General features: G+C 46.3%; 1 protein-coding gene across 2 annotated transcripts; it reads left to right on the top strand.

Annotated features, from left to right (window-relative positions):
* Nucleotides 1-517: 517 nt before the first annotated feature.
* On the top strand, nucleotides 518-9,189 carry ZNF35 (zinc finger protein 35). Of its 2 annotated transcripts, none has more exons than XM_082663647.1 (4): nucleotides 518-610; nucleotides 2,578-2,896; nucleotides 3,905-4,049; nucleotides 6,400-9,189. In XM_082663647.1, exons 2-4 carry the CDS (start codon nucleotides 2,705-2,707, stop codon nucleotides 7,650-7,652), a joined length of 1,590 nt encoding a protein of 529 aa, XP_082519773.1. In that variant the 5' UTR covers nucleotides 518-610; nucleotides 2,578-2,704; the 3' UTR covers nucleotides 7,653-9,189. The 2 variants fall into 2 exon arrangements, with proteins under 2 accessions (XP_082519773.1, XP_082519774.1); XM_082663648.1 differs by having other exon boundaries at nucleotides 519-610; nucleotides 2,581-2,896.
* Nucleotides 9,190-23,171: the final 13,982 nt, after the last annotated feature.

Raw genomic sequence — 23,171 nt, 5'->3', positions numbered from 1 at the left:
TAATTTTCCTACCTGTAATGATGGTATTGTTAGTTTGGAGATTATTCTTATTACTGAAGGATGCATATCGAAGTATTTGGAATGAAGGGTTTTGATGATTACAACTTAAAAAAATGTCTTCAGTATATAGAGAGGTAAGGCAAACATAGCAAAGTGTTAATTGTTGAGTACAGAAGGAGGATACAGGCATTCGTTGTACCATTCTCTGTACTGTTTGATATTTCCAGAACATTTAGGGCAAAATTATCAGGGTCTTCCACAGATGGATGCTTTGTAGCTTCAGGCTGTCGGGTGCGCGCCTCGGTTAAGTGGCCTTACCCGACCCAGGGATGCCCCGCGCTCTGAGGCTCAGTTCCCCAATCCACCTGCACTCTTCCTCTAAGCGCTTTTGCCCCCATCACTGGTCGGTAGCGATATTGGACACCCAACGAGAAGACAGCACCTCCGAGATTCCTAGAGAGGCTGGCCTGGCGACTTGGGGAGCCGGAAGCCCATCCCCAGGCACTTCCTGTCCGGTCATTGTTCTCGCGCCGGTAGGCGCAGGGGTCGCGGCCGCTTGCCTTCTGTTCCAGAGCTCGCGAGCTCCGGCCGGGCTGCTTCTCCGCGCATGGTGAGCGGGGTTGGCGTGGCCTGGGCGCGAACGTCGGTGGTGAGGGAGGGGCCATCCCAGGGTCCGCTAGCCCCGTCCTCCCTTCGGGTATACAGCCCTGTCTGTCCGGAGGCGGCTCCGCGCCCCGCCACCTCGGAAACTCGGCTCTCGCCTACTTATGGGGGCCTAGCCCGCGGGAGGTTGGACACGGACCGCCCAAGGGGCCAGGGTCGACCCCACAACAGGGCTGCGTGGGGCCTGGAGAAGGAGGAGATGCGTTGCCACGTTTGGAACTAGGGAAAGGACATTGAAAGGAAACCCTTGTTAGGAGACTTTGCTCTCTAGGGCTGGAGGCCGATTAGAGTTTGATCAGCAGTCTGATGACAATACTCAAAGTAGGCAATCTTGCGTATAGATAGGTGAAACGAGTGTTAAGGGCCTTCCTCCCTGGTAGAATTCAGCTAGTCATGGAAAGAATAATTCTCCAGAATTAAGATGTGTTGCAGGACTGAAAATATTGCATTATTGAAGAGATGCAGTGTATACAATAAGTTGCCAGTACGTTAATGTAGGATAAAGTATGTGATCACTTCAGTAGCAGCAAAAAGGGACTTAATGAAATGTAGCACTTTTTTCCCTAATGAGACATCTAAAGGGGAATAGGAAAATTTCAGTTTCTTCATAATCAACTAAAATGGTAAGGTTATTTTACTCACAAATCAAAAAAAAATCTGTTGGCTTGGCTATGATACAGGGGTACTGTTAAGTTGGTGGTATGATTTGGTGCAGTCCTTTTAGAAAGCAATTTGGGGAACTTCCCTGGTGGTCCAGTGGTTAAAATTCCTCGCTCCCAATGCAGGGGGCCCGGGTTGATCCCTGGTCAGGGAACTAGATCCTGCATGCTGCAACTAAAAGATGTGCATGTTGCAATGAAGACCCGGCGCAGCCAAATAAATAAATATTTTAAAAAATAAAATAGAAAAAAAAAAGCAATTTGGCAATACATGTCACTCATAAAATCCTTCAATCAGTAATCCCACTATTGTAAAGGAATAACTCAGCAGCAGAAAAAAACTATTTGCATGAAAAGAATCTTAACAATTATTAAGAAAATAAACTGGAAACAAAAGTCCTTTTACTAAAGCAGTGGCTAATAAATAGGGGCTGGGGACTTCCCTGGTGGCACAGTGGTTAGGGGGCCCGGGTTTGATCCCTGGTCAGGGAATTAGATTCCACCTGCATGCCGCAACTAAGAGTTTTCATGACACAACTAAGGAATCAGCGAGCCACAACTAAGACCTGGCACAACCAAATAAATAAATACTTTAAAATAAATAAATAGGGGCTGGTTAAGTAAATTATAATGTAGTTGTAACTTAGAGTACCATGGTAGAAGGAGGTGGTGCTGTATGTACTTATATTGAAACATCTACCTAAGACTATTGTGAAACATAGAAATTGAGTTCAAAAAGCAAACAGTTCAGGTTGTAGTCTTTTGTTCATGCTATTGTCCTTGGTGATTAAAAAAAAACAACCAAGCAAACGAAAAACTTTGCATTGTAATGTCCTTCCTTAAAAAGAAACCATAGTTAAGAACTTTAAATCATAATTGTGAGTATGGTTGGAGGTTTTTTCCTTAAAAGAAATATCTTAAATTCTTTAATAAACAGCGATTATCTCTTTGGAGATGAACCAGGGGTAATTTTTCTTAATCATTTTCTGTATTTTTTAAGTTTTTATAATTAAAATATATTAACTTTATAATCAGAGGGAAAATCAATAAATATTATATAAAGGTGTTTGTAATGTGATTATTATGGGGATAAATTGCTTGTATACATTACAACTCCTTCCATCCTCTTGAGGAGTAGAGCAGACCCTATAGCGGTAGTGGCTGCTGCCTAGACACTGGTGAAATTGGCTTGTGGGCTTGGTGGCATCCAGGCAAACCTCTGCTCTACTGCTAACAGTGTTTTCTGATTTCTCAGTAGACATTACTCATCCTGGCCCCGGGAAGAAACTCAAGAAGAAGCTTTTGAGACTTAAAGATTAGATGGGGCTTGACTTCTGCTGGGCAGCCCCCAGCTATAGGAGTTCCCCTCCTGAGCAGAGAGGATGACTACAGAATTGAGAGAGGCCATGACCCTGGCCCCTTGGGGCCCAGTGACAGTGAAAAAGGAAGAGGAAGAGGAGGAAACCTTCGTGGGTCAGGCATCCAGCCAACAAGTGCATTCTGAAAACATCAAAGTCTGGGCTCCTGGGGAGTGTCCTCAGACAGGCCTCGATGTATCAGAACAGGAGGAAAAGGTAAACAATGGTCTGGGAGGAGGGAGGAAGGAGACAGCTAAAGATCTCAAGTGATTTCAGAGGGGACCCTATCCCTCTGCTCCCACATCTGTAGTCTTGTTGTCTGGTGAGGGCTCTGGCCTCTAGTCTTTTGCAGTATAATTGAAACATTATATTATTCTATTGATGTGACACTTGGTACTTTCTATAAACCAGTGCTTCTCAAACTGTGCTACAGTTTGCAATTACCTGGGGAGCTTCTTATCAAGTCATGATACCCATGCCATACCTTATGTCAGTTAAACCAGTATCTCTGGGGGATGGGACCCAGACCTCTGTATTTAAAAAAAAACTCCTCAGGTGATTCCAGGCAGGATTTGATAACTCTAACCTGTACTTCTCAAACTTTAATATGCATAGGAATCACCAGGATGTGGGGGAGGGGATCTTGTTAAAATGCAGATCCTGATTCAGGAGGTCTGGGGTGTGGTCTGAGATTCTGCAGGTCTCACAAGCTCCCAGGTGATGGTGATTCTGCTGATCTGCAGACCACGATTTGAGTTTGTGAGGCTGTATGTTTTCAAACACACACCTTTCCGTCACTAGCCAAATGAGGCCTGAGGTTCCCCAAAGCCTCTCTGTAATAATATGATTAGAACCTTACTTCTTTGATCTTTAGACCTTGGGAAAGTGTACTCTGGAGAATCTCCCCATATGCTCTCTTGTCTTGTGCTCTCACTGGCAAGTTAGGTTTGGGTGCTGAAGTGGACAATGAGATGAAATCAAAATGATCAGGAGGAAGGTAACAGGCTTGCTTCTCTGCCCACCCCACCTTGGGAATTAGGGAAGACTCTGGCTTCCTTTTCCTTTCTTTATCTTTAAATGTTTGGTATTTTTCTTTCTTTTTTAAAATTTTTTATTTTACGGTCTCCAAGAACGAGTGCTTATGTTCTCAACCTCAAAGCTATAATTGTACCATCTCCCAGTGACAGTCTCCTCATAAACCCACCTGTGCCTGCTTGTTTCTAGGGTCAGAACTTGTTCTGGGACATGGCTGTCATCCTGAAACCAACACAGGAGGCGTCTGCTGCATCAACCCCCGGCAGTTCCTCATTACCAGAGACTCTGGCCAAGAGGGAGCTACTGGAGACTCATGGGAGCATGACCTGTCTAGGTGAGGTTCAACCTCAATTCAGAATCTGACCATTGAGGTTTCTCAAAATCTTTTCAGAGACTGGTGGTCTCGTCTCCTAACCTCAGCAACAGAGAGTATTGAGGTGTTGGAAGTGTCAGGGAGAGCTGGACAGAGGAATACTGAAAGATGCCTATGCATTTGTCACAGGAAATGGCTTATTTTGCACACAGTCTCAAGACACCAGACAAACACAGGTGAACTCCAAATTTACCTTTTAATCACATTTATTGTTCAGCAAGTTTCATATTTATTCACCCGTGTAGACACGTGTCCTCTTCAGTATGCTTCGTGTTTATTGTAGCTTGGTGAGCCTGCAAGAGAAGCTGGCTAAGGTAGGAAGGGTCACCTTTTGCGGTGATATTTTGAGGAAATGCCCTGGAGGTGTTCTGTTTTCATAGATCTTTGTGCAGATTCTAGAGGATTTTGAGCACTTGCGTCAGCCATGATGAGGTTTAAAGCTAGGTCTTTATGGAGGCTACTGATGGCTGGCTTATCACCTGGTTCTCTAAGCTGGGACTCAGGATGTGTCTGGCTAGCAGTGGCAGAAGCTTGCCTGTGAAGGAGTGACATGTAACTGTGGGTCAACAGTGTGGTAGCCATGAGTCCTGTGCTGTGGAAGCAATCCCTGGATGACTGCCAAGGCCCCTCTGGTACTCATATGCTATGAGTATAGGCCTGTGCCTGAATATCCTGAGCCTATTCTCCTCCCTAGCCAATTACTCAGGCATTTGCAAACCAAGTCAGTTTCTTAAACCAGTGTTGTAGGGAAGGCTAGGATTGCCACCTTTCATTTTCTTGTCTCTTCTTTAATTCCCCAAACTCTCAGCAGCTTCTGTTTCCCGCTTTCTGCTTTGTGCTCCATTGTCTCTGGAGCGTTCCCCTCTGTATCACTTCTTTTCTGTTTCCTTGCTTTATCAGTCAGTCATTTATAGTCTTAATTCCAGCAGCTGCCCCCATCCACCAGGAATGACCACTGTTTTCTTTCTCTGCTATTCCTAGCCAGGACTCATCTTTCTGCCAGCCATTTCTGTTGTAATAGGTAATGGCGAGGGACTTCCCTGGTGGTCCAGCAGTTAAGACTCTGAGCTCCCAATGCAGGGGGCCCGGGTTCAAACCCTGGTCAGGGAACTAGATCCCACAGGCCACAACTAAGCACCTGCATACCGCAACTAAAGACCCTGCACGCTGCAACGAAGATCCCATATGCCACAACGAAGACCCAGTGCAACCAAATGAATAAATATTAAAAACATATATATATATATATATATAGGTAATAGTGAGCTCACTGAGCTCTAGGAATTGAGAGGGAGTCACGAGTGTAGTTGCTGCCCTACCTCTGATAACTCTTTGACCTTGAGCAAATCCTTTCTCTTCTGGACGTCCATTTCCTATTCTATAAAGTGGGGTGCATTGATTCAGTAAATACAGGATTCGTTGGGGGCCTGCTTCCTGGGTGCCGGCAGTGTGACAGGTGCTAGGGATATAGCAGTGAGTAAGAACAGCCTTGCCCTTTTTTAGCTTCCATACAAGTGAAGGAGAACAGTTTCATCTTGATGATAAAATTGTATAATATACATGAAAGTACTTTGGAAATTTTGATGTTAATGTTTGTGAGTTTTATCTACAGTTTGGTATGTATTGATTAATATTGAATTTATTAAAGTTTATACATTTAAAGCCAAGTTTTTAAGCTTTTAAGCATAACTTATTTTTATGTCCTTTATACATCTAGAAAAATTCAGAATATTTCACAAACAAAAAATGTTTTTACATAAAAACCAGGAAAGGAAGGGTGGAGAGGCAGTAGGGGAAAGAGGTAACAGGGAGAAAGTAAGATAAGAAGGAAGAAAAGAAGATGTAATAGCAGTTTTAAACTGCAGGGAGAAAAGTGGAGTAGATTGAGAAATCAGAGCAGTAGTAATAGAAATAACCAGAAAAAGATTAGCCTTTCAGGGTTTTTTGTTGTTGTCGCATTCGGGGCTTTGCTGTATCCAGCGCTCAGGCATTCCCTTTCTCTGACATTGCCCTTCTTTCTGAATGACTGTGATGGCCTTAGCCTGGCAACCAAACTGGGCTGTCCTCCTTACCCAGTATTGGTTTGTGCCTCACAACATCCCTGTCCCACCCACTCATCTTACTGGCTGGAGAGTTGCCCTGGCCTGTGCCAGTAGGATGTCTTTGGACATTAGATTCCCCTGTGCAGTTGCTGCATGATCTGCAGCTCACAGCTGAAGTCACACGCTTCCTGACCGTTATGACTTTACTATCCTATTCTTTTTCTAGGCCAAAAAAATATGACATTTATTTTTTCTGTCTGCTGTTTCAGGTGCTGAAACCAAGAACCCACAGTTACTCGTTCCAAAAACTGAGATATGTGATGAAGCAGAAAAACCTTTCATAATATCAGGAAGAATCCAGAAAGTTGACCCTCCAGGACCTGAATTAGGAGAAGGCTGTGAAAAAGGGAACATGTTAAAAAGGCAGAGAATAAAGACGGAAAAGAAAGATTTCAGACAAGTGACAGTGAAGGACTGTCACATACCTGAAAACTTCAAAGAAGAGGAAGACCAGAAGTGTCACAAATCTGAGGAGAGATATAGCCTTGGTTCTGGCTCTGTTAAAAATCAGAAAAGCCAGGCTGGGCAGAAACCTTTTACATGTAGCGTGTGTGGGAAAGGTTTTAGTCAGAGCGCAAACCTTGTAGTGCATCAGCGAATCCACACTGGAGAGAAACCCTTCGAATGTCATGAGTGTGGGAAGGCCTTCATTCAGAGCGCAAACCTTGTTGTGCATCAGCGAATCCACACTGGACAGAAACCGTATGTTTGTTCAAAGTGTGGGAAAGCCTTCACTCAGAGTTCAAATCTGACTGTACATCAAAAAATCCACTCCTTAGAGAAAACCTTTAAGTGCAGTGAATGCGAGAAAGCCTTCAGTTACAGCTCACAACTTGCCCGGCACCAGAAAGTCCACATTACAGAAAAATGCTATGAATGTAACGAGTGTGGGAAAACATTTACTCGAAGCTCAAACCTCATTGTCCACCAGAGGATCCACACCGGGGAGAAGCCCTTTGCCTGTAATGACTGCGGCAAAGCCTTCACACAGAGCGCAAATCTTATCGTGCATCAGCGAAGCCATACTGGTGAGAAGCCATACGAGTGCAAAGAGTGTGGAAAAGCCTTTAGTTGTTTTTCACACCTTATCGTGCACCAGCGAATCCACACCGCGGAGAAACCTTACGACTGCAGCGAGTGCGGGAAGGCCTTCAGTCAGCTCTCTTGCCTTATCGTGCACCAGAGGATTCACAGCGGGGACCTTCCGTATGTGTGTAATGAGTGCGGGAAGGCCTTCACCTGCAGCTCGTACCTGCTGATTCATCAGAGGATCCATAATGGGGAGAAGCCGTACACATGCAGCGAGTGTGGCAAGGCCTTCCGGCAGAGGTCGAGCCTCACCGTGCACCAGAGAACCCACACCGGGGAGAAGCCCTACGAGTGTGCCAAGTGCGGTGCAGCTTTCATCTCCAACTCACACCTCATGCGCCACCACAGAACCCATCTCGTTGAGAGCACATAGAGGGACGAGGGAGACCTCCAGGCGCCAGTCAGAACCTCCCGCCCCCGCCCCCCCCAAGTCAGACACCTCTTGGCTGTTTTCTCCTCCTTGGTGAAAACGAGGCCTGCTCTGTCCTTAAAAGTAATAGTTTTCAGGAGTGCAGCGCAAAACACAAGAGGGGCATTTCAGAGGCTAATTTAAAGATAATGAAAACGAAGGCCTCAAGGCAAGGATTTTGTTTTTCACTTGGTGCCCCAAGTGTCATGGTGTCTGAAGTGGAATGTGGCTTTCTTAGAAATGGATCATACAGAGCTCAGTGATAAAGATCCCTTTGGGGGAAAGGCATTTTTCACTTAACTTTGTTTTTGAAAACTCTGGTAATTTCTTGGGCAACGGGCAGGTTACTGGTGGAGGTCTGCCTGATGGAATTCCGGAGCTTTGAACCTTGTATTCTAATATTTTGGGTTAAGCAGCGACTCATTAAGGAAACCACTTGGGGTAGCAGTTCACCAACAACTCACCTATGAACATTTATAGGTTTTCCATTCCCTAGGTAATTAAAAAAAACAAAACACCCTACTAACCATCTATTTCTCCTAACATGGATGGAAGTAGGAAACGTTCGTTTCCCTCATCATCTGTACCTCATGAACGTTGGTGTGGTAAAGCTCTGGGGACCTCTGACGAGAGTCTCTTCTGACCGTTTCCCAGCCTGCATGGCCAAGCAATTGAGGACTGATGGAGACAGCCACAGACGCTGCTGGGCTGTGTCCCTTTGCTAAGGTCAACAGCTCTTCCCATAACTTAACCCCAGTTGCCATTGCATTCCGTTTGAGTGAGACGCTGCTAGCAGCCCCCTTCCCAGATAGAGGCATCAGAGAATAAAGCTTCCCTGGAGGTATGCCCGCTTTGTCTCTGCTCTCATTCTGCTCAGGCCCAAGCAGGGGGCTCAGTTGGGTGTCATTGTCACTTTCTGGATGGTCTTTAGAAGAAATAATGGAGCCCTTCTAATTCTGAGAGGAGCCAAGAGGGAAATGAAAAGAGAGGGAGGAAGCAGAGTGGGATTCCTAAGGTCTTCATTTGTTTTTTTTAGAAGTTCAAAGGTATTGGAATATGCAAACTTTTAGAAGGATGAAGAAACTGGCTAAGGTAAGATACCTTTGTTACCATTGAGCCTTTACTCCCGAAAAACAATTTCTACAACTATGCAATAGGTAGAGTTATGTAATAATATTGCCTTGTATTTATATAGAACTTGATTTTTTGTCTGTGTACCTTCATGTGTAGAGTCATGATACCCGGCACTTACCTCATACTTTCAGATAGATCATTACCTTAATCCTTGTAACACTGAAAGAGGTGTTTGCCCCCTTTACCTGAGAGAGGTCATTTAACACAAGACCAAGTAACAAGTGACAGCCTGTATTCAGGCCCAGGTCCTAAATCCAGGTTCCCTCTGTTCTTCTATGTTTATCCCATGTCTCACCACCTGTAACCCCACCCAGATCTGTGGGAAAGCCTGAGAAAAGGGTATATAGAAAAGGTATATATATATATATATATATATATATATATATATATATATATATATATATATATATATATAGGTGAGGAAGCTGAGGTGACAGATTTGGGGGTTTGCCTTAGGCAGTGTGCCCAGCAAGCAGCAAATCTAAGGCTGGAGTTTGAGTCTCCTAATTTCTGGGTCTGTCTCCACTCCCGCTCTCAGCAAGCAAGAGTGTTTATCATAAATGCTATACCTGGTGAAAGCAATTGGGGGCACCTCTCGTGCATAAGTCCACGCATTTATTGTGTCATTTCTACAAGACTAAATATTAGTTAGCATAGCGTTTTGTAGTTTACAGAGCACTTTCACATACAGAAGGCATACATAAGAAACCTTATTTTTCCCCCCTTTAACCACAGTCTTTCATCAAAGCATGTGTGACAACTTCTCCCAGTTTCATTCTAAATCATATAGACACAAATGCAAAAACATCAATACAGTTCAAAAGTAAGAATCAAAAATGCTCATGCGGGGCTTCCCTGGTGGTGCAGTGGTTGAGAGTCCTCCTGCCAATGCAGGGGACACGGGTTCGTGCCCTGGTCCAGGAAGATCCCACATGCCGTGGAGCAGCTGGGCCCGTGAGCCATGGCCGCTGAGCCTGCGCGTCCGGAGCCTGTGCTCCGCAACGGGAGAGGCCGCAACAGTGAGAGGCCCGTGTACCGCCAAAAAAAAAAAAAAAAAAAAAAAAAAATGCTCATGCCCTCACAGACCCTGGTAGTGACTCTTTTCTGTCCCCTGTCTGGGAGTGGAAAGACCCAAAGATAACACCACATGTCTCCGCTGAGATTAGGAACAAGTTAGGTTTTTCCCCCTGTGTGATCAGGAGGCTTAGAGAGGGTGAGCAGGTCTGAAGATTTGAGGTAGATCCGTGACCCTGACCCACCAAGAGACCAAAAGTGTGCTTTCCTGAAAGGTATCAGCTGGGATTTGTGATTAAGATGGTTAAACTGTTTGAGCCACATGCTGTATATTTATTCTCGTAAATGAATACTCAGTCATGATTGATTGTGATCTCCTGGCTAGAGATTTCTATTCATAGGGAGCTCAGAAGAGCTGTCCAGGTGATTGTGATATAAAGCCAGGTTTGGGAATCACTGACCCACCGTTTTACAGCAGTGGTTTTTAACCTTGGCTGCATGTTAGAATCATCTAGGACACGTGAAATTTTTTCCATTTTAGGCCCCAGTATTTTTTAAAACTTAGAAGGGGAATGAGCCACTACAGACAAGTAAAACCTGCAGGTCACAAATGTGTGTGATCGAAGGTGGAAGGGAACTCCAATATAAGGATCTGGATGCGCATTGTTCTGTTTCAGCAAAACAGGACAGTAATTACATTGCCTTCCGTGCCTCTGACAACCCTTGGCTCCTGGGACTCTGTGACCTAACTTCCTGTATTTGTATTTTAAGTGAATATACCAAACATTTTATTTATATGAGCAAACCAAGTTCTACGTAACATGCTTTTCTGTTCCTCATTCAACAAAATGACTTTTTACATTTTTGCTTATATTTCATCTCCAGGTCTGGGTTTCCACCAATGTGCACCCAGGTTCAGGACCCCCGATCCTACACAAATCCTGTGAGCCTAGTAGGTTACTAGACAGATCAGTTCCTTCCCCAACTCATAAAAACTTTCCCTTCCAATTAAATTCCAGCCCTCAAAATAAATTACCTCCCACTTTTTTCTACAGGGTTTCTGATAGGAGAGGAGTGACTACCCTTTGTTGTCAGACTTGGCTTAGGTTTTCCTTTTCCTTGGGGTCATCTCCCTTCTTTCTGGGCTGGTCTTGCCAGAAGTAGATGGGAACTCTGAAGCCCCATTTTCTTAAGTTGCCAAGAGCTATCAGTCTTATAGATCTCAGAGTCAGACCTAGTGATGAGCATTAAGGGTAGAGCCAAGAAGTCTGTTTTTACCCTCAAATGAGACCAACAGATGTATGTTATGTGGAGCACAGGGATGAGAAAGTGAAATCACGTATAGGTGCTTTGGAGGCTCGGTGGGGAGAGATTCTTCATCAGCATGCGTGTACACACACACCCGTCTCAAACATAATTGGCTGTGAATTCCTCCAGGCTCAGGAAGCTAGTCCTTTTTCTATGCTCTAGATCCCCTCCCTCCCCTAGGTGGTCATCCCTCTCCCACTTCTGTCACTTCTCCCGTTGTGTGCCTAACTTTTCTGGGGTCACAGCCCCTTTGAGAATCTGATGGAGGTTGTGGACCCTCTTCAGGAGAAGCTCGGATTGCACTCTCAGTTCTGTGCTTATTTGTGGAGGCATATAAATTCCCTGAGGCCAATCCGTGGAGCCTCCAGGGCCTCAAGTCACACCTGGGGATGCACTACATAATTGCCCTCACATGCTACAAAATGGTGGCTTTTTAAAAAATGAGGTCAGATTACGGAATCTCTGAGGATGTTGCCCAGATACATAACCTTTTCAGTCTTGCTTCTCCTGGCTTCCCTCCCTCAGCAAATGGCATTATCCAGCACCCAGACTGGAAACCCAGGAGGCATTTCTGGCTTCCGATGTATCATGCGTTGATTACAAAAATATTTATTATGCACTCTCTTTGTGGCAAACATGGTGCTAGGTCCTGGGTTGCCAAAGCAAACAAGGCCTACCATACCCCCTTTTCATGTCTCTCATGGGAAAGATGTCTGGATCCCTCAACGTGATTTACTGAGCTCTTCCCAGCCTCATCGCTTCACTTCACACGCACCTTTACTGCAGCCTGGAGGCACGTGCTTGCTCTTCTCGTGCCTTTGCTCACACTGTCCTCGGTGCCTGTGATACCTCACCACCACACCCCACAGCCCCTGTCTGCTTTGCCTAACATTTGGTTTCTTTTAAGATTTGGCTCAGGCCCATCTCTGGGAAACCTCTGACTGCCCTATGGCCAAGAAATATATTTAGAAGTATCGAAGAGCATGATATTTGTATCCAGAGTTTTACTTTATGCTTTAAAGTGAAAAAAGTCTGGATTCGAAATTGTGTATATAGTACAGTTCTCACATAATGTTATGTACACTGTATACTATGAGAAAGTATATAGATAAACATGAAGGAAATATAAGAAAATGTTATAAATGGTTGACTTGTTCAGAGCCATACAAATGGTAAATTGCAGAGCCTGGGCTCAAACCCAGGTCCTAGGGATAATGGAATTATGGGTGATTAAAAGTTTTTTTTTAAAGTAATTTCCATATTTTTTATAAGGAACAAAAATTTTATAATCAGGAAAAATAAATTATTTATTGTAACTACAAATTTAGTTTTATTGTATTAACTGTAAACAGTATCTCAATTCTCCATTTTGTAGAATGGGGGATGCACCCTGCTTCTGTCTCCTCCCCTTATCCACCTCTCTGCCTCTGACAATGTCAAGTCTGCTAATTCTTGAATTCTGTTCTGAAACCATAGTCTTTTATGCTTTGTTTATTGATTTGTTCTGAAAATTGAAATAAACAGCATGAATGTTATTATGACTGTGTAAATGTTGTTCACTGCAGACCTAAGTAGTTTATTGTGATTATATTTCCTTTTTGGAGCAGCATTTAATTTTTACTGAAGTTTCTGGTTGTCTTTCTTTTTCCCTTGTACTGGTTGCTTTTAACATATCCTCAGTTATTTTCAAATTCTCCATCCAATTAGACACTCTTCTGAGTCCCCCTTTCTCCTGTATATATCCCTTCCAGAGACCTCCAGCCTTCTGCTCTAGTCTGTCCTTAATGTTCTTTTTTTTTTTAACCTTTTTTTTGGCCATGCCCTGCAGCATGTGGGATGTGGAATCTTAGTTCCCCAACCAGGGATTGAACCCACACCCCGTGCAGTGGAAGCATGGAGTCTTAACCACTGGACCGCCGGGAAAGTCCCTGTCCTTCGTGTTCTCTCTGCCTACTGTCCAGTTGTTACAGTGGGCTCCATTGCATCCTAAAATCCACATTCTTCCTTTCTTCGTTTACATACTCATTTCACTGCAGCACGTCAAGTCACTTGACAAGAAAGAGTATGTGGAAGGCAAAATTGTTGGGTGCTTATATATCTAAAACAACTGTCTTTGCCCTCACAGTTGATTGGTAGTTTGGCTCTGGAATTCTAGATTGAAAAATTTCCCCCAAAGTTTGTAGGCATTGCTTCCTTGACTTATAACATCCAATATTGCTAATGAGATGCCTGATTCCAGTCTGATTCTTATTTCTTTGACAATAAATAGAATTTACATTTTTGTGATCTGTTTCCCCACCCCTTTCAAGCTTTTAAAGTCTCCTGTTTATCCTTGATGTACTCAATTCCCTAACGTACTCTGAGATTTTTCAATCTAGCGACTCAGGTACTTCTACTCTTGGAAATTTTCTCATGTTATTTATGTGACAGTTCTCCGTTTCCATTTTTTTTTCTATTTTCACTCTTTCTGGAATTCCTGTCAGTCAAATGTTGGACCTTCTGGATTGATCGTCAACTCTTTTCTCTAGTATTTCCATTTCCTTGTGCCATTTTCTGGGAGAGTACCTTGATTATTTTTCAACCTTTCTAGTGAATTTTTTTATTTTTGGCAGTTGTTAATTTCTAAGAGTCCTGTTTTCAGTTTGTTCCTTTTTTGTAGCGTACTTTTCTCATTTTAGAGATACCTCTCAAATCTGAGTATTGTAATTAGAAGGATTTTCCGAAAAGTCTCTTCTGTCACATGAATTGTCTCACCATCTTCGTTCGCCTGCTCTGGGTCCTTTTTTCTCTTTATTTTGTTGACTGTCTTTGGAGACTTTCCTCAAATATGTTGTGATTCTTAGTGATACACACACACACAAATACATGGATATATCTGTGTGGTGGGAAGGTGGGTAGTGGGATTGGCTCAGTAAAAGGCTTCCCTCTAGAGTGGTTGGTAATGAGCAAGCTGTTTCCCTGGTGACCTCTAAATGCCAGAATGCAGAGATCTTTTGGCTGGGGTGCTTACATTTTCTTAGCAAAAAATCCTCTGATGTTTTTGTCTGGGGTTTGGATGATGTAAGTGCTTCTCTAGAGTGGGAGAGAAGGGGATCAAATGTTATTACATACCTTCAGTTAATGCCTTATTTTTAGCCTCACTTCTCCCTCTCACCCTTCGTTGCACCTGGGGTTTCCAAGTCCCAAGTCACCTGGGGTTTGGCAGGTACTTCAGCTGCATCCTTCCACTATATTGCCCTCAACAAGTGTTTCAAGGCATCACTCACTCCACCCAACTTTCTCAGTTACCATTTCATCCATTTTCCATTTTCTAGAAATTTGTTCCCCTTGTCCCATCATTGTTATTTATATATTTTAAACAATTTTAATACATTATTGTTTTAGGGGAAGCTGAACGATTTAAAGAAGAATGTTGATATCCTTTGATACAGTAGTACCACTTTTAGAAAGCTATCCTAACAATGAATATTTTGACAATGGTATATATACTTATCAATGTCCATATTTTACAAAAATGGAAACAACCCAAGTGACTAATAACAGTGGAATGATTAAATTACAATGTGATGGAATATTATGCAACCACTAAAAATCATAATTTAAAGAGTATTTAGTGATATGATAAAACGTTCACAATAATATTAAATAAAAAAAGCAAAGTATAAAATTCAGTGGTGTGTACAGACAGCCCAGTTTCCTTAAATGTACATGTATAGAAAAGATTGGAAGGAAGGAAGTGCATCAGGTATTAACAGAAGTTGAATTTTCCTGCATTGTCCACATTTCCTACAATGAACCTGAATTTTATGATCAGAAGGGAAAAATCAATTAAAAGATCATGGCTTGTTTGGAGTGGTAAGGCATCCTTGTGGGGTATGGAATGGGTCGTGGGGAACAGCAGAATAAGGGTCTGGGGAAATAAGGTGGCCAGTTACCAAGGACCTAATGCCAGGCGAAGGGATTCAGCTGGGGCATGTATGTAACCCCAATGTTTGTGACATGCAGTTGTGGCTGGAGCATGGAGGCTGGGCTGGTGAGGGGAGAAAGGATCCGGGAGACCATATAGACAGCTTTTGTCAGAGTCCGAGAGAGACCCTGGGATTCTGACCCAAGCAGCACCAGGGGCCAGAGGAGAAGGGACAGAGGGGATGAGCAGGCTGCCTTTGGGGCATGGAAGATCAAGCAGCAAATTCCCAAGCCAGAAATCCAGCCCTCCACATCCTCTACGACATGACCTGTGACAGATGGGGCCTGACCCAGGCCCGAGAGGTCCTGGTTTCTTTGTGGGGCTACCCTGTGTCGCCATGGGTAGAAGGAGGAAACCCAAGTCCTAGCAGGCTACTTGGCTACCCAGGTCCCCCTGCTGGGCCAATAGCAAGGTTGTAACTGCTCTGTTAGTTGAGGGGTTCCTGTGTGCTAGGCACTGTGCTAAATGGCAAATGTTTCTTATCTCATTCTGACCTCACCTGAGGAGGGAAGTTCTCTCACCTCCATTTTCAAAGTCAGTAGTCAGAGGATTAGAATAACTGAGGCCAAAGCCTGTTCTCCCTTTTCCGAAGCTACTTTCTCAGTGCGCCTCCATGAACCCCTCTCCTCATCTAAAAGTGCTTTGTTTAATTGGAAGAACAGGGCTTGCCTGGGGTGAAAAGTTCAGTGGTACAAGAGCAGACAATGAAAAAGTCATCTCCCTCCCAGTCCAGAGTACCCTAGGTAGGAGCACCCCAGAGATAACTGTTGTCAATTTCTTGGGGATCCTTCCAGACATGCATTTAGTCTTTTGTATTCTCCCTTAAACATGCACACACACACACACACACACACACACACACACACACAAGCTTAGGATTCACTAAGCTTAGTGTGTCTTGGAGACGGTTCAGTGTTACCCCGTAAGATCTACCTCATTCTTTTTTTCACTGCCGTGTGATAGTCTGTTGTATGGATGTATCATGATTCATGAGCAAGGGTCCTATTGGTGGCCATGTAGGTTCTTTTCTATCTTTTGCTTTTGCAAACAATGCCATGCTGAATATTCCGGCACACTGTCCTTGGTATGTGCACGACTTTGTCTGCAGGATATATTGATAAAGGGTAGGTACTTTTGACATTTTGATAGAAATTGCAAATGCAGTTCCCAGTACAGTATGTGTAGGAAAATGCTCATTTCCCTGACTCCTCTATAGAACTATTGTTTGTCTTTTCTGATCTGATAAATGAAAAATGCTCTCAGGTTTTCATTTGCATTCAATTATGAGTGAAACTGAATATCATGTCTTGTGTTTAAAAGCCAGGTGTATTTCTTTTTTGTGTGAATTGCTTGTTCATGTTCTTAACAAGTTTTTCTGTTGGTTGTTGATCCTCTTAGGAATTTATTTCTACCAATTCTGTAGTAAAGAAGTTACTCTTTTCATCTGCCAGATGTGTTGCAAACATTTTCCCCAGTTTACAGTTAGTCCTTTTACTTTAGTTTTTGCTGTTCGGATATTTAGGATTTAATGTCAAATCAAAGACTTGCCCTCTTCAAGATTATACATTCTCCCGTGATGTCGCCTAGTCTTTGAGATAGGTCCGTTTGAAATCCATTTTGTAGTAAGGGCCGAGTTGGGTCCTGGCCCCGCAGCCCTCCCCTTTTCCTCGGAGTCCAGCAGGGGGAACTGAGCGGAAGCACCACGAAGAGGGAGGCACCTCCCTGCTTCCTGAAGCTGCGGTGCAGCAGCCGGCAGCCGAGTGCTCCCACCCCGGCCGTTTCCCTGGGCCGTTCTCAGGTCGCCGACGGTCTGCGGGCTGGGAGAGACAGGCTCGAGCCCGGATGAGTCGGGATTGGAGGCCCAGGGGAGGGGCAGCTGCCGGAGAAAGAAGGGATAGCCGGAAGCGGCGGGGTGGGCCAGGCTTGCTGGGGATGGAGGAGAGGGCGGGTTCCGCAGTCCTGGGCGAGGGAGAGAGAGGACGCGGTTGCAGTCCGGCGCTGGGGGGTGGGGCGGGGGGTGTATTGTGAAAGCGGAGGAGGGGCTGCAGCCTGAGGTCAGCTTAAGGGGAGGAGGAAGGCTGCCACGGGGGTGGGGAGTGGGGGCAGTGGGCGTGGGGCCGGGGCCCGCACGGGGAGAATATGCGGTGGGGACGGGCAAGAGCAGAGAGGTGGAGGAGAGAGTGCCGGGGCGGGGAAAGGGGTCGGACAGGGTGGGAGGGCGAGGGGCAGGGCGTTGGAAGAGGAGGGGCTCATACCAGCTCAAGGGCGGGTTCCTCCGAGACCCTGGGATACCGGTCCTGCTGAGCTTGTTTCGCTGGCCTCGGGCCGGTGGACACGAAGGAGGCCTGCCGCTGCGGACGGGATTATTTTCCCAAACCTCTTGTTGGGGAAGAGAGCATTCTAGACTGGCCCTGCCCCTCACTTACCTCCAACTCAGGACAAATCCCTAACGTCTCCGAATGTAAGTCCTCTCTTCCACTCCAGGTAGGAGGCTGGGATGAAATGAGGAGTTTGAAATGGCTCTGTAACCGTTAAAAAGCTGCCTGGTTGCAGAGACCTGCCATATTCCTGCTGGAGGACAGGGTAGGCATGGATAAAGGAAGCCAAGCTTTACCTGACTGGGAAAACATTTTTACTTTCGCAGTTCAACATGGGGTGCAGTTCCTGCTGACTGCCTCACGCATAGACATCAATGGCAGGAGCCGCTGAGCAGCTGGGGACCGCAAAGGCCTTAGCCAAGCTCAGTCCTGCCCCTGGAGCTGGGCTGGATTCCCCCATCACTGCTGCTGGAAGTTACACCAAATCTACATGAAGCTTGAGACTAAGAAGCAGAAGCCTTGCAGAGGCCTTGGCTGTTGAGAGGACAGGAAACAGGTCAGCGAGGGGAGATGCAAAGTCATAACTCAGGTCCCAAAAGGTAGAATCTGTTTAGACGAGAGTCCAAGGAACCACTGTGCTGAGGAAGGAGCCAGGTGCTTCTGTGACCCCTGAGGCCAGAAGAAGCCATGAGGGGATGTCTCAGGAAGTAAGAGTCTCTGGCAGGGTCTGGACTGAGGCAAGAGCAGGATGGATAAGCCCTGGTCCCAGACAGCTGTGGGTGCTGGAGTGGCTTCCAGTGCCCGGGGTGGCCTGGAGCACCTGTCCTTCCTTCCAGCCTGCTGGGCACCACTGGGCCTTTGGAACAATGGGTGCCCACTGTCGTGAGCTGTGTTCACAGGAGGCCTGGTCCCAAAGCTGGCCCTGCCTCCTTCAAGAGCCAGTGACCCTCCCAGGATGGGCCAGCTCTGTGTTGAACAGTGTTTACTGCCCCTTCAGGTGACACTCCCTGAGCCCAAGGAAGTCACAGTCAGGAACACATCAGGGTTTCTTCTTTGCCATCAGGGAGTTGAGTGAGAATGTGATGCACGCGAGTGAGGACAAGTCCCGTGAGCCTGACAGAGGAGGAGCCCCGGCAGTGGCTCTAGCCTTGGGAACACCACCGGCAGGGCTGAGCGGAGCTCCCATTTGGAGCCTGGTGGACCATCGCTGGCCGTGAGAGGTGGGGAGACAGGCTGGCCCTAGAAGAGGGTGAGAAAAGGACCAGGGGTTGCCGGGGCAGGGGTGGGACTCACCTTCTGGCCTTCTCATAAGCCATTCTTGGTTCCCCCGTGGGTCCTGGACCTTTAGGTGTATTAGCCCAGATGCACTGGACTCATTTCTTTCTTATTAACCCAGTGTCAAAGTGGCCAGCTCGTACTGAGTGCTGAGTGCCAGGCAGCCCTGAGGGTCCTTTGAGGACCTGCTCTTCCTCTAACTTGTTGGGTCATCTCTGGGAAGCCACAGACTCCTCACCAGCCCAGCCAGCTTCCCAGTCAATTTCCTCACCTGCCCAGCCAGCGTCACAGGGTGGTGAGCTTCAAGGAGACGGGGCCAGGACGAGGCTGTGAACTGTCAGTCAGGTCGCATTGCTGTGATCATTAGTCAGGCTGAGCTCCCTGTCCAAGAAGAGAAGGTGTGCTCTTTGGGAGGGATGCTTTTGTGACTGTATGGGGCCCACATCCCCTGCTGGAGATGAATCTTCAGCATATGCCTCTTTTTTTTTTTTTTTTTTTGGCTGTGCTGGGTCTTCATTGCTGCGCGCGGGCTATCTCTAGTTGCGGCAAGCGGGGTCTACTCTTCGTTACGGGGAGCGAGCTTCTCATTGCGATGGCTTCTCGTTGTGGAGCACGGGCTCTAGGCGCACGGGCTTCAGTAGTTGTGGCACGCAGGCCCAGTAGTTGTGGCTTGCGGGCTGTAGAGCACAGGCTCAGTAACAGTAGTTGTGGCACACGGGCTTAGTTGCTCTGCGGTATGTGGGATCTTCCCGGACCAGGGCTCAAACCTGTGTGCCCTGCATTGGCAGGTGGATTCTTAACCACTGCGCCACCAGGGAAGTCCCTCCTCTTGGCAGATTTGAGGGCAGGAATTATGCCTAGCCAGCACTGTGTCCTCACGGAGACCTGCACCAATGCACCAGGTTAGGAAGGCTGTAGGCATCGTAGGATTCAGCTGTGGCCCTGCAAAAACTCATAGCCTCATTGGGAAGATAAAATGGACAGATGGGAAAGAGAAAGCTAATTCACAAAAAAATATGAAGTCATTTGTCAAAGCAGTGGGGATGGATAGCCGAGGTGGTTGAGGAGACAGGAGGGGGGCAGTCACTGGGAGCTTGGGGAGGGGCAGACCAAGACTCCCTGAGGCAGGTGCGACCTGAGCCAGTCCCAGATGATGGATGGCTGGGTGGCTGGGCAGTTGTGGTGAGTAGAAGGACAAGTATTGACTGCTCCAGGCCATGAGGAAGACGAGAGAAAAGAAACAGTCAAGAAATCTTTTTTAGGGAGCATGAATATGACCAGAAAGTTCAGGGAAGCCGAGAAGGGGGTTAGGGAATGGGAGATAAGACCACAGTGAGGGCTCAGGCTGGACTGAGGTAGACCCTGGCCACCTCTACCCTCCAAACTGTTCTTTGCTCTTCGAGAATGTGTTCAAAAACACTTTGACCAGGTATCACTCTTTCCCGGTGTTGGGCTTGAGTCTTCCCTCCCTGGCTCTCCCAGTCCCAAAGGGAGGAAACTGGACTGCTCCGCTAAGGAGCTTCCTTAGCGGGTTTTTTGTTGTTGTTGTTGTTGTTTAAAATAAATTTATTTTATTTATTTATTTTTGGTTGCATTGGTTCTCCGTTGCTACGCAGGGGCTTTCTCTAGTTGTGGTGAGCGGGGGCTACTCTTCATTGTGGTACGCGGGCTTCTCATTGCGGTGGCTTCTCTTGTTGTGGAGCACGGGCTCTAGGCGCGCAGGCTTCAGTAGTTGTGGCGCACGGGCTTCAGTAGTTGTGGTGCACGGGCTTAGTTGCTCTGCGGCACTTGGGATCTTCCCGGACCAGGGCTCAAACCCATGTCGCCTGCATTGGCAGGTGGATTCTTAACCACTGCGCCACCAGGGAAGCCCTTCCTTGGCATTTTGATGCTCCCCTGCTTCTGCAGCCCTCCTGGAAGCAAAGGCCGAGTTCCGTCTCCTGGACCTCCTTGAGTGGGTCTTCTTTCCTTTTCTATTTCCTGTAGATGTGGGGTGAAAAGGGGCAGAGTGTGTCCATCCCCACCGATTTGGAGGGTCGGCCACTCTGTTCTCTCTTCCCACCTAGACTAAGCTTGTAGGCTGTGAGGCTGGGGATCCACACCTCTGTGCACCACCTCCCTGCCCCACTGCCAATCCCAGTGCCTGGCTTTGCCCACAGCAGGCCCTTGACCCTGCCTACCTCGTAGCTCCCTGCTCCCCTGCCCTACCTGATTGCATGGACCCCTCAGTTCCCTCTCAGGAGTTTTCATCCTGCCTCTCTCTCGCTGGCAAGGGGGATGTGCTCAAGCTCCTTGACTCCTAGGACCCCACAGTCCACATCCAAGCCCTTCTCTGACCTTCACTTGCTGCTTTGGCCAGTTCCCAAGACATCCCGTGTGTCCCCTCCTGTTTTGGCAGTCTTTACATCTGCAGGCTTGGTCCTCCCTGGGCACAACATCTCTGGTGACAGAGCCATCTCTGCCTCTTCCCCAGAATGCAAGCTTTCCTTTACTGCCCTTTCTTTCTTTCTTTTTTTCTTCCTCTGCCCATACTCTGAAACCATGGAGCGTGTATAGAAAAATTATGAATTTAAGTACTCTACTCCCTCACTCCTGATGTTTCAGGAAGCTCACTGGTGTAACACTTGTATCTTCTCTCTGACCCCACACTCACTCTTGCCCTAGGACAAAAAGGGATTGGATTTGATTGATGACCTTGGAAAAGAAGTGGACTGTGTGAAAGCCAGCCCTCCTCCTTCCTACCCTTAGGGTCCAGTTTTTCCACAGAGACCATGTGTCTGCCCTGTTCTTCTTTGCTGCAGGTGTTACAGGGGCAAACCCATGGTTGCCCAGCACTGTGTCCCTGGGTGCTTAGTGCTGTCTAATCCTGGGATTCGGTGTTAGTAACCTCACTTGCCTGCAACTATAAGGCACATTCAACAATATCAGCTTTTCAGTAATAAAGATAATATATTGGTCTTTGCATATCTTATTTGTCAACTGAGCAGAGAATTTTACTAATAGCTAACACTTACCTAGCTAACACTTTATGGACATTAAATTTTTTAATTCTAAAAACATCATGAGGACTTCCCTGGTGGCACAGTGGTTAGGAGTCTGCCTGCGGATGCAGGGGCCACGGGTTCGAGCCCTGGTCCGGGAAGATCCCACATGCCGCGGAGCAACTGAGCCCGTGCGCCACAACTATTGAGCCTGCGCTCTACAGCCCGTGAGCCACAACTACTGAGCCCACATGCCACGACTACTGAAGCCCGCGCACCTAGAGCCCATGCTCCTCAACAAGAGAGGCCACCGCAATGAGAGGCCCGCGCACCGCAACAAGGAGTGGCCCCCGCTGGCCGCAACTAGGGAAAGCCCGTGCACAGCAACCAAGACCCAACACAGCCATAAATAAATAAATTTAAAAAAAAAATCATGAAATAGGTACTAGCATTAACCTATTCTACAGATAGGAAAACTGAGGCACAGAGAGGTCAAGTAACTGCTTGTGACAGAGGCAGGATTTCACCTCAGCAGTCTGGCCCCAGTGCTATGTTGATTCTTTACTTTTATTTATTTATTTATTTTGGCCATGCCCCAGGGCTTGCAGGATCTTAGTTCCCCAAACCCAGGCCCTCAACAGTGAAAGCACGGACTCCTAACCACTGGACCACCAGGGAATTCCCCCATGTTGCTTCTTTAAAGAGAGAAGTCATTTATTGGGTTTCCTCAAATCCCAATATAGTCTCTTTTACCTGTCTAGAATATAAAGCTGATTCTCCTTTTCTTTTTGCTATATATTATTTGTTTTTATCTTCTATGCCTTGCTCAGATAGTGAGACCAAAGTTGAAAGGAGGATTTGATTCTAGAGCAAACTGAAAGGAGAATTCTTTGAAAGACTCCAGGGCGAGATTCCAGAGGTCTGTGCATTGGGGAAGCCAGAGAAGAGGGGAGAAGGACAGCAGGGCATTCTGAACAGCCTGCAGACAAGTAAGTGAGGAGAGACTTGTTAATGAACTTTTTTCAATGGTAATTTTTAATTCAAAGGGAATTCAATTCAGGAATATATTGATTTAATGTACATAGAATCTTTATATGACTGACGCTACAGATACACTTGTGGATAGATGGGTGCCTTTACTCTGCTCTTTTCACCTCTTTTCAAGTACCTCTCTTGTGAATGAGTGTGTGTTTTCATTTTATTCTGAAAAAGTAGAAGGCCCATGAAAGACCAGTTATTGATATATCTTTATCCCAGAGGGAGTGTTATTCTACTTCCTTGCATGGTGCATTTCCAATCTTGTTTCCTTTTTATCAGGGGGTATATGAAAGTTAAAAAAACAAACAAAACACTTCTTGCCCCCAGCAAAAATCTCTCCACGTGTACTGAGTGTGGCAAGCCCTTCAGCCAGAGCTCCACTCTCATGGTCCACCAGAGAATGCACACGGGAGAAGTCGTGTGGGTGCGGGGAGTGTAGGAAGGCCTT

Source organism: Grampus griseus (assembly GCF_964374135.1).
Source record: "Grampus griseus genome assembly, chromosome: 10".
In the NCBI taxonomy this organism is placed as follows: Eukaryota; Metazoa; Chordata; class Mammalia; order Artiodactyla; family Delphinidae; genus Grampus; species Grampus griseus.
The sequence above is the reverse complement of the archived record's forward strand: the minus strand, read 5'-3'. Positions and strand labels throughout refer to the sequence as shown.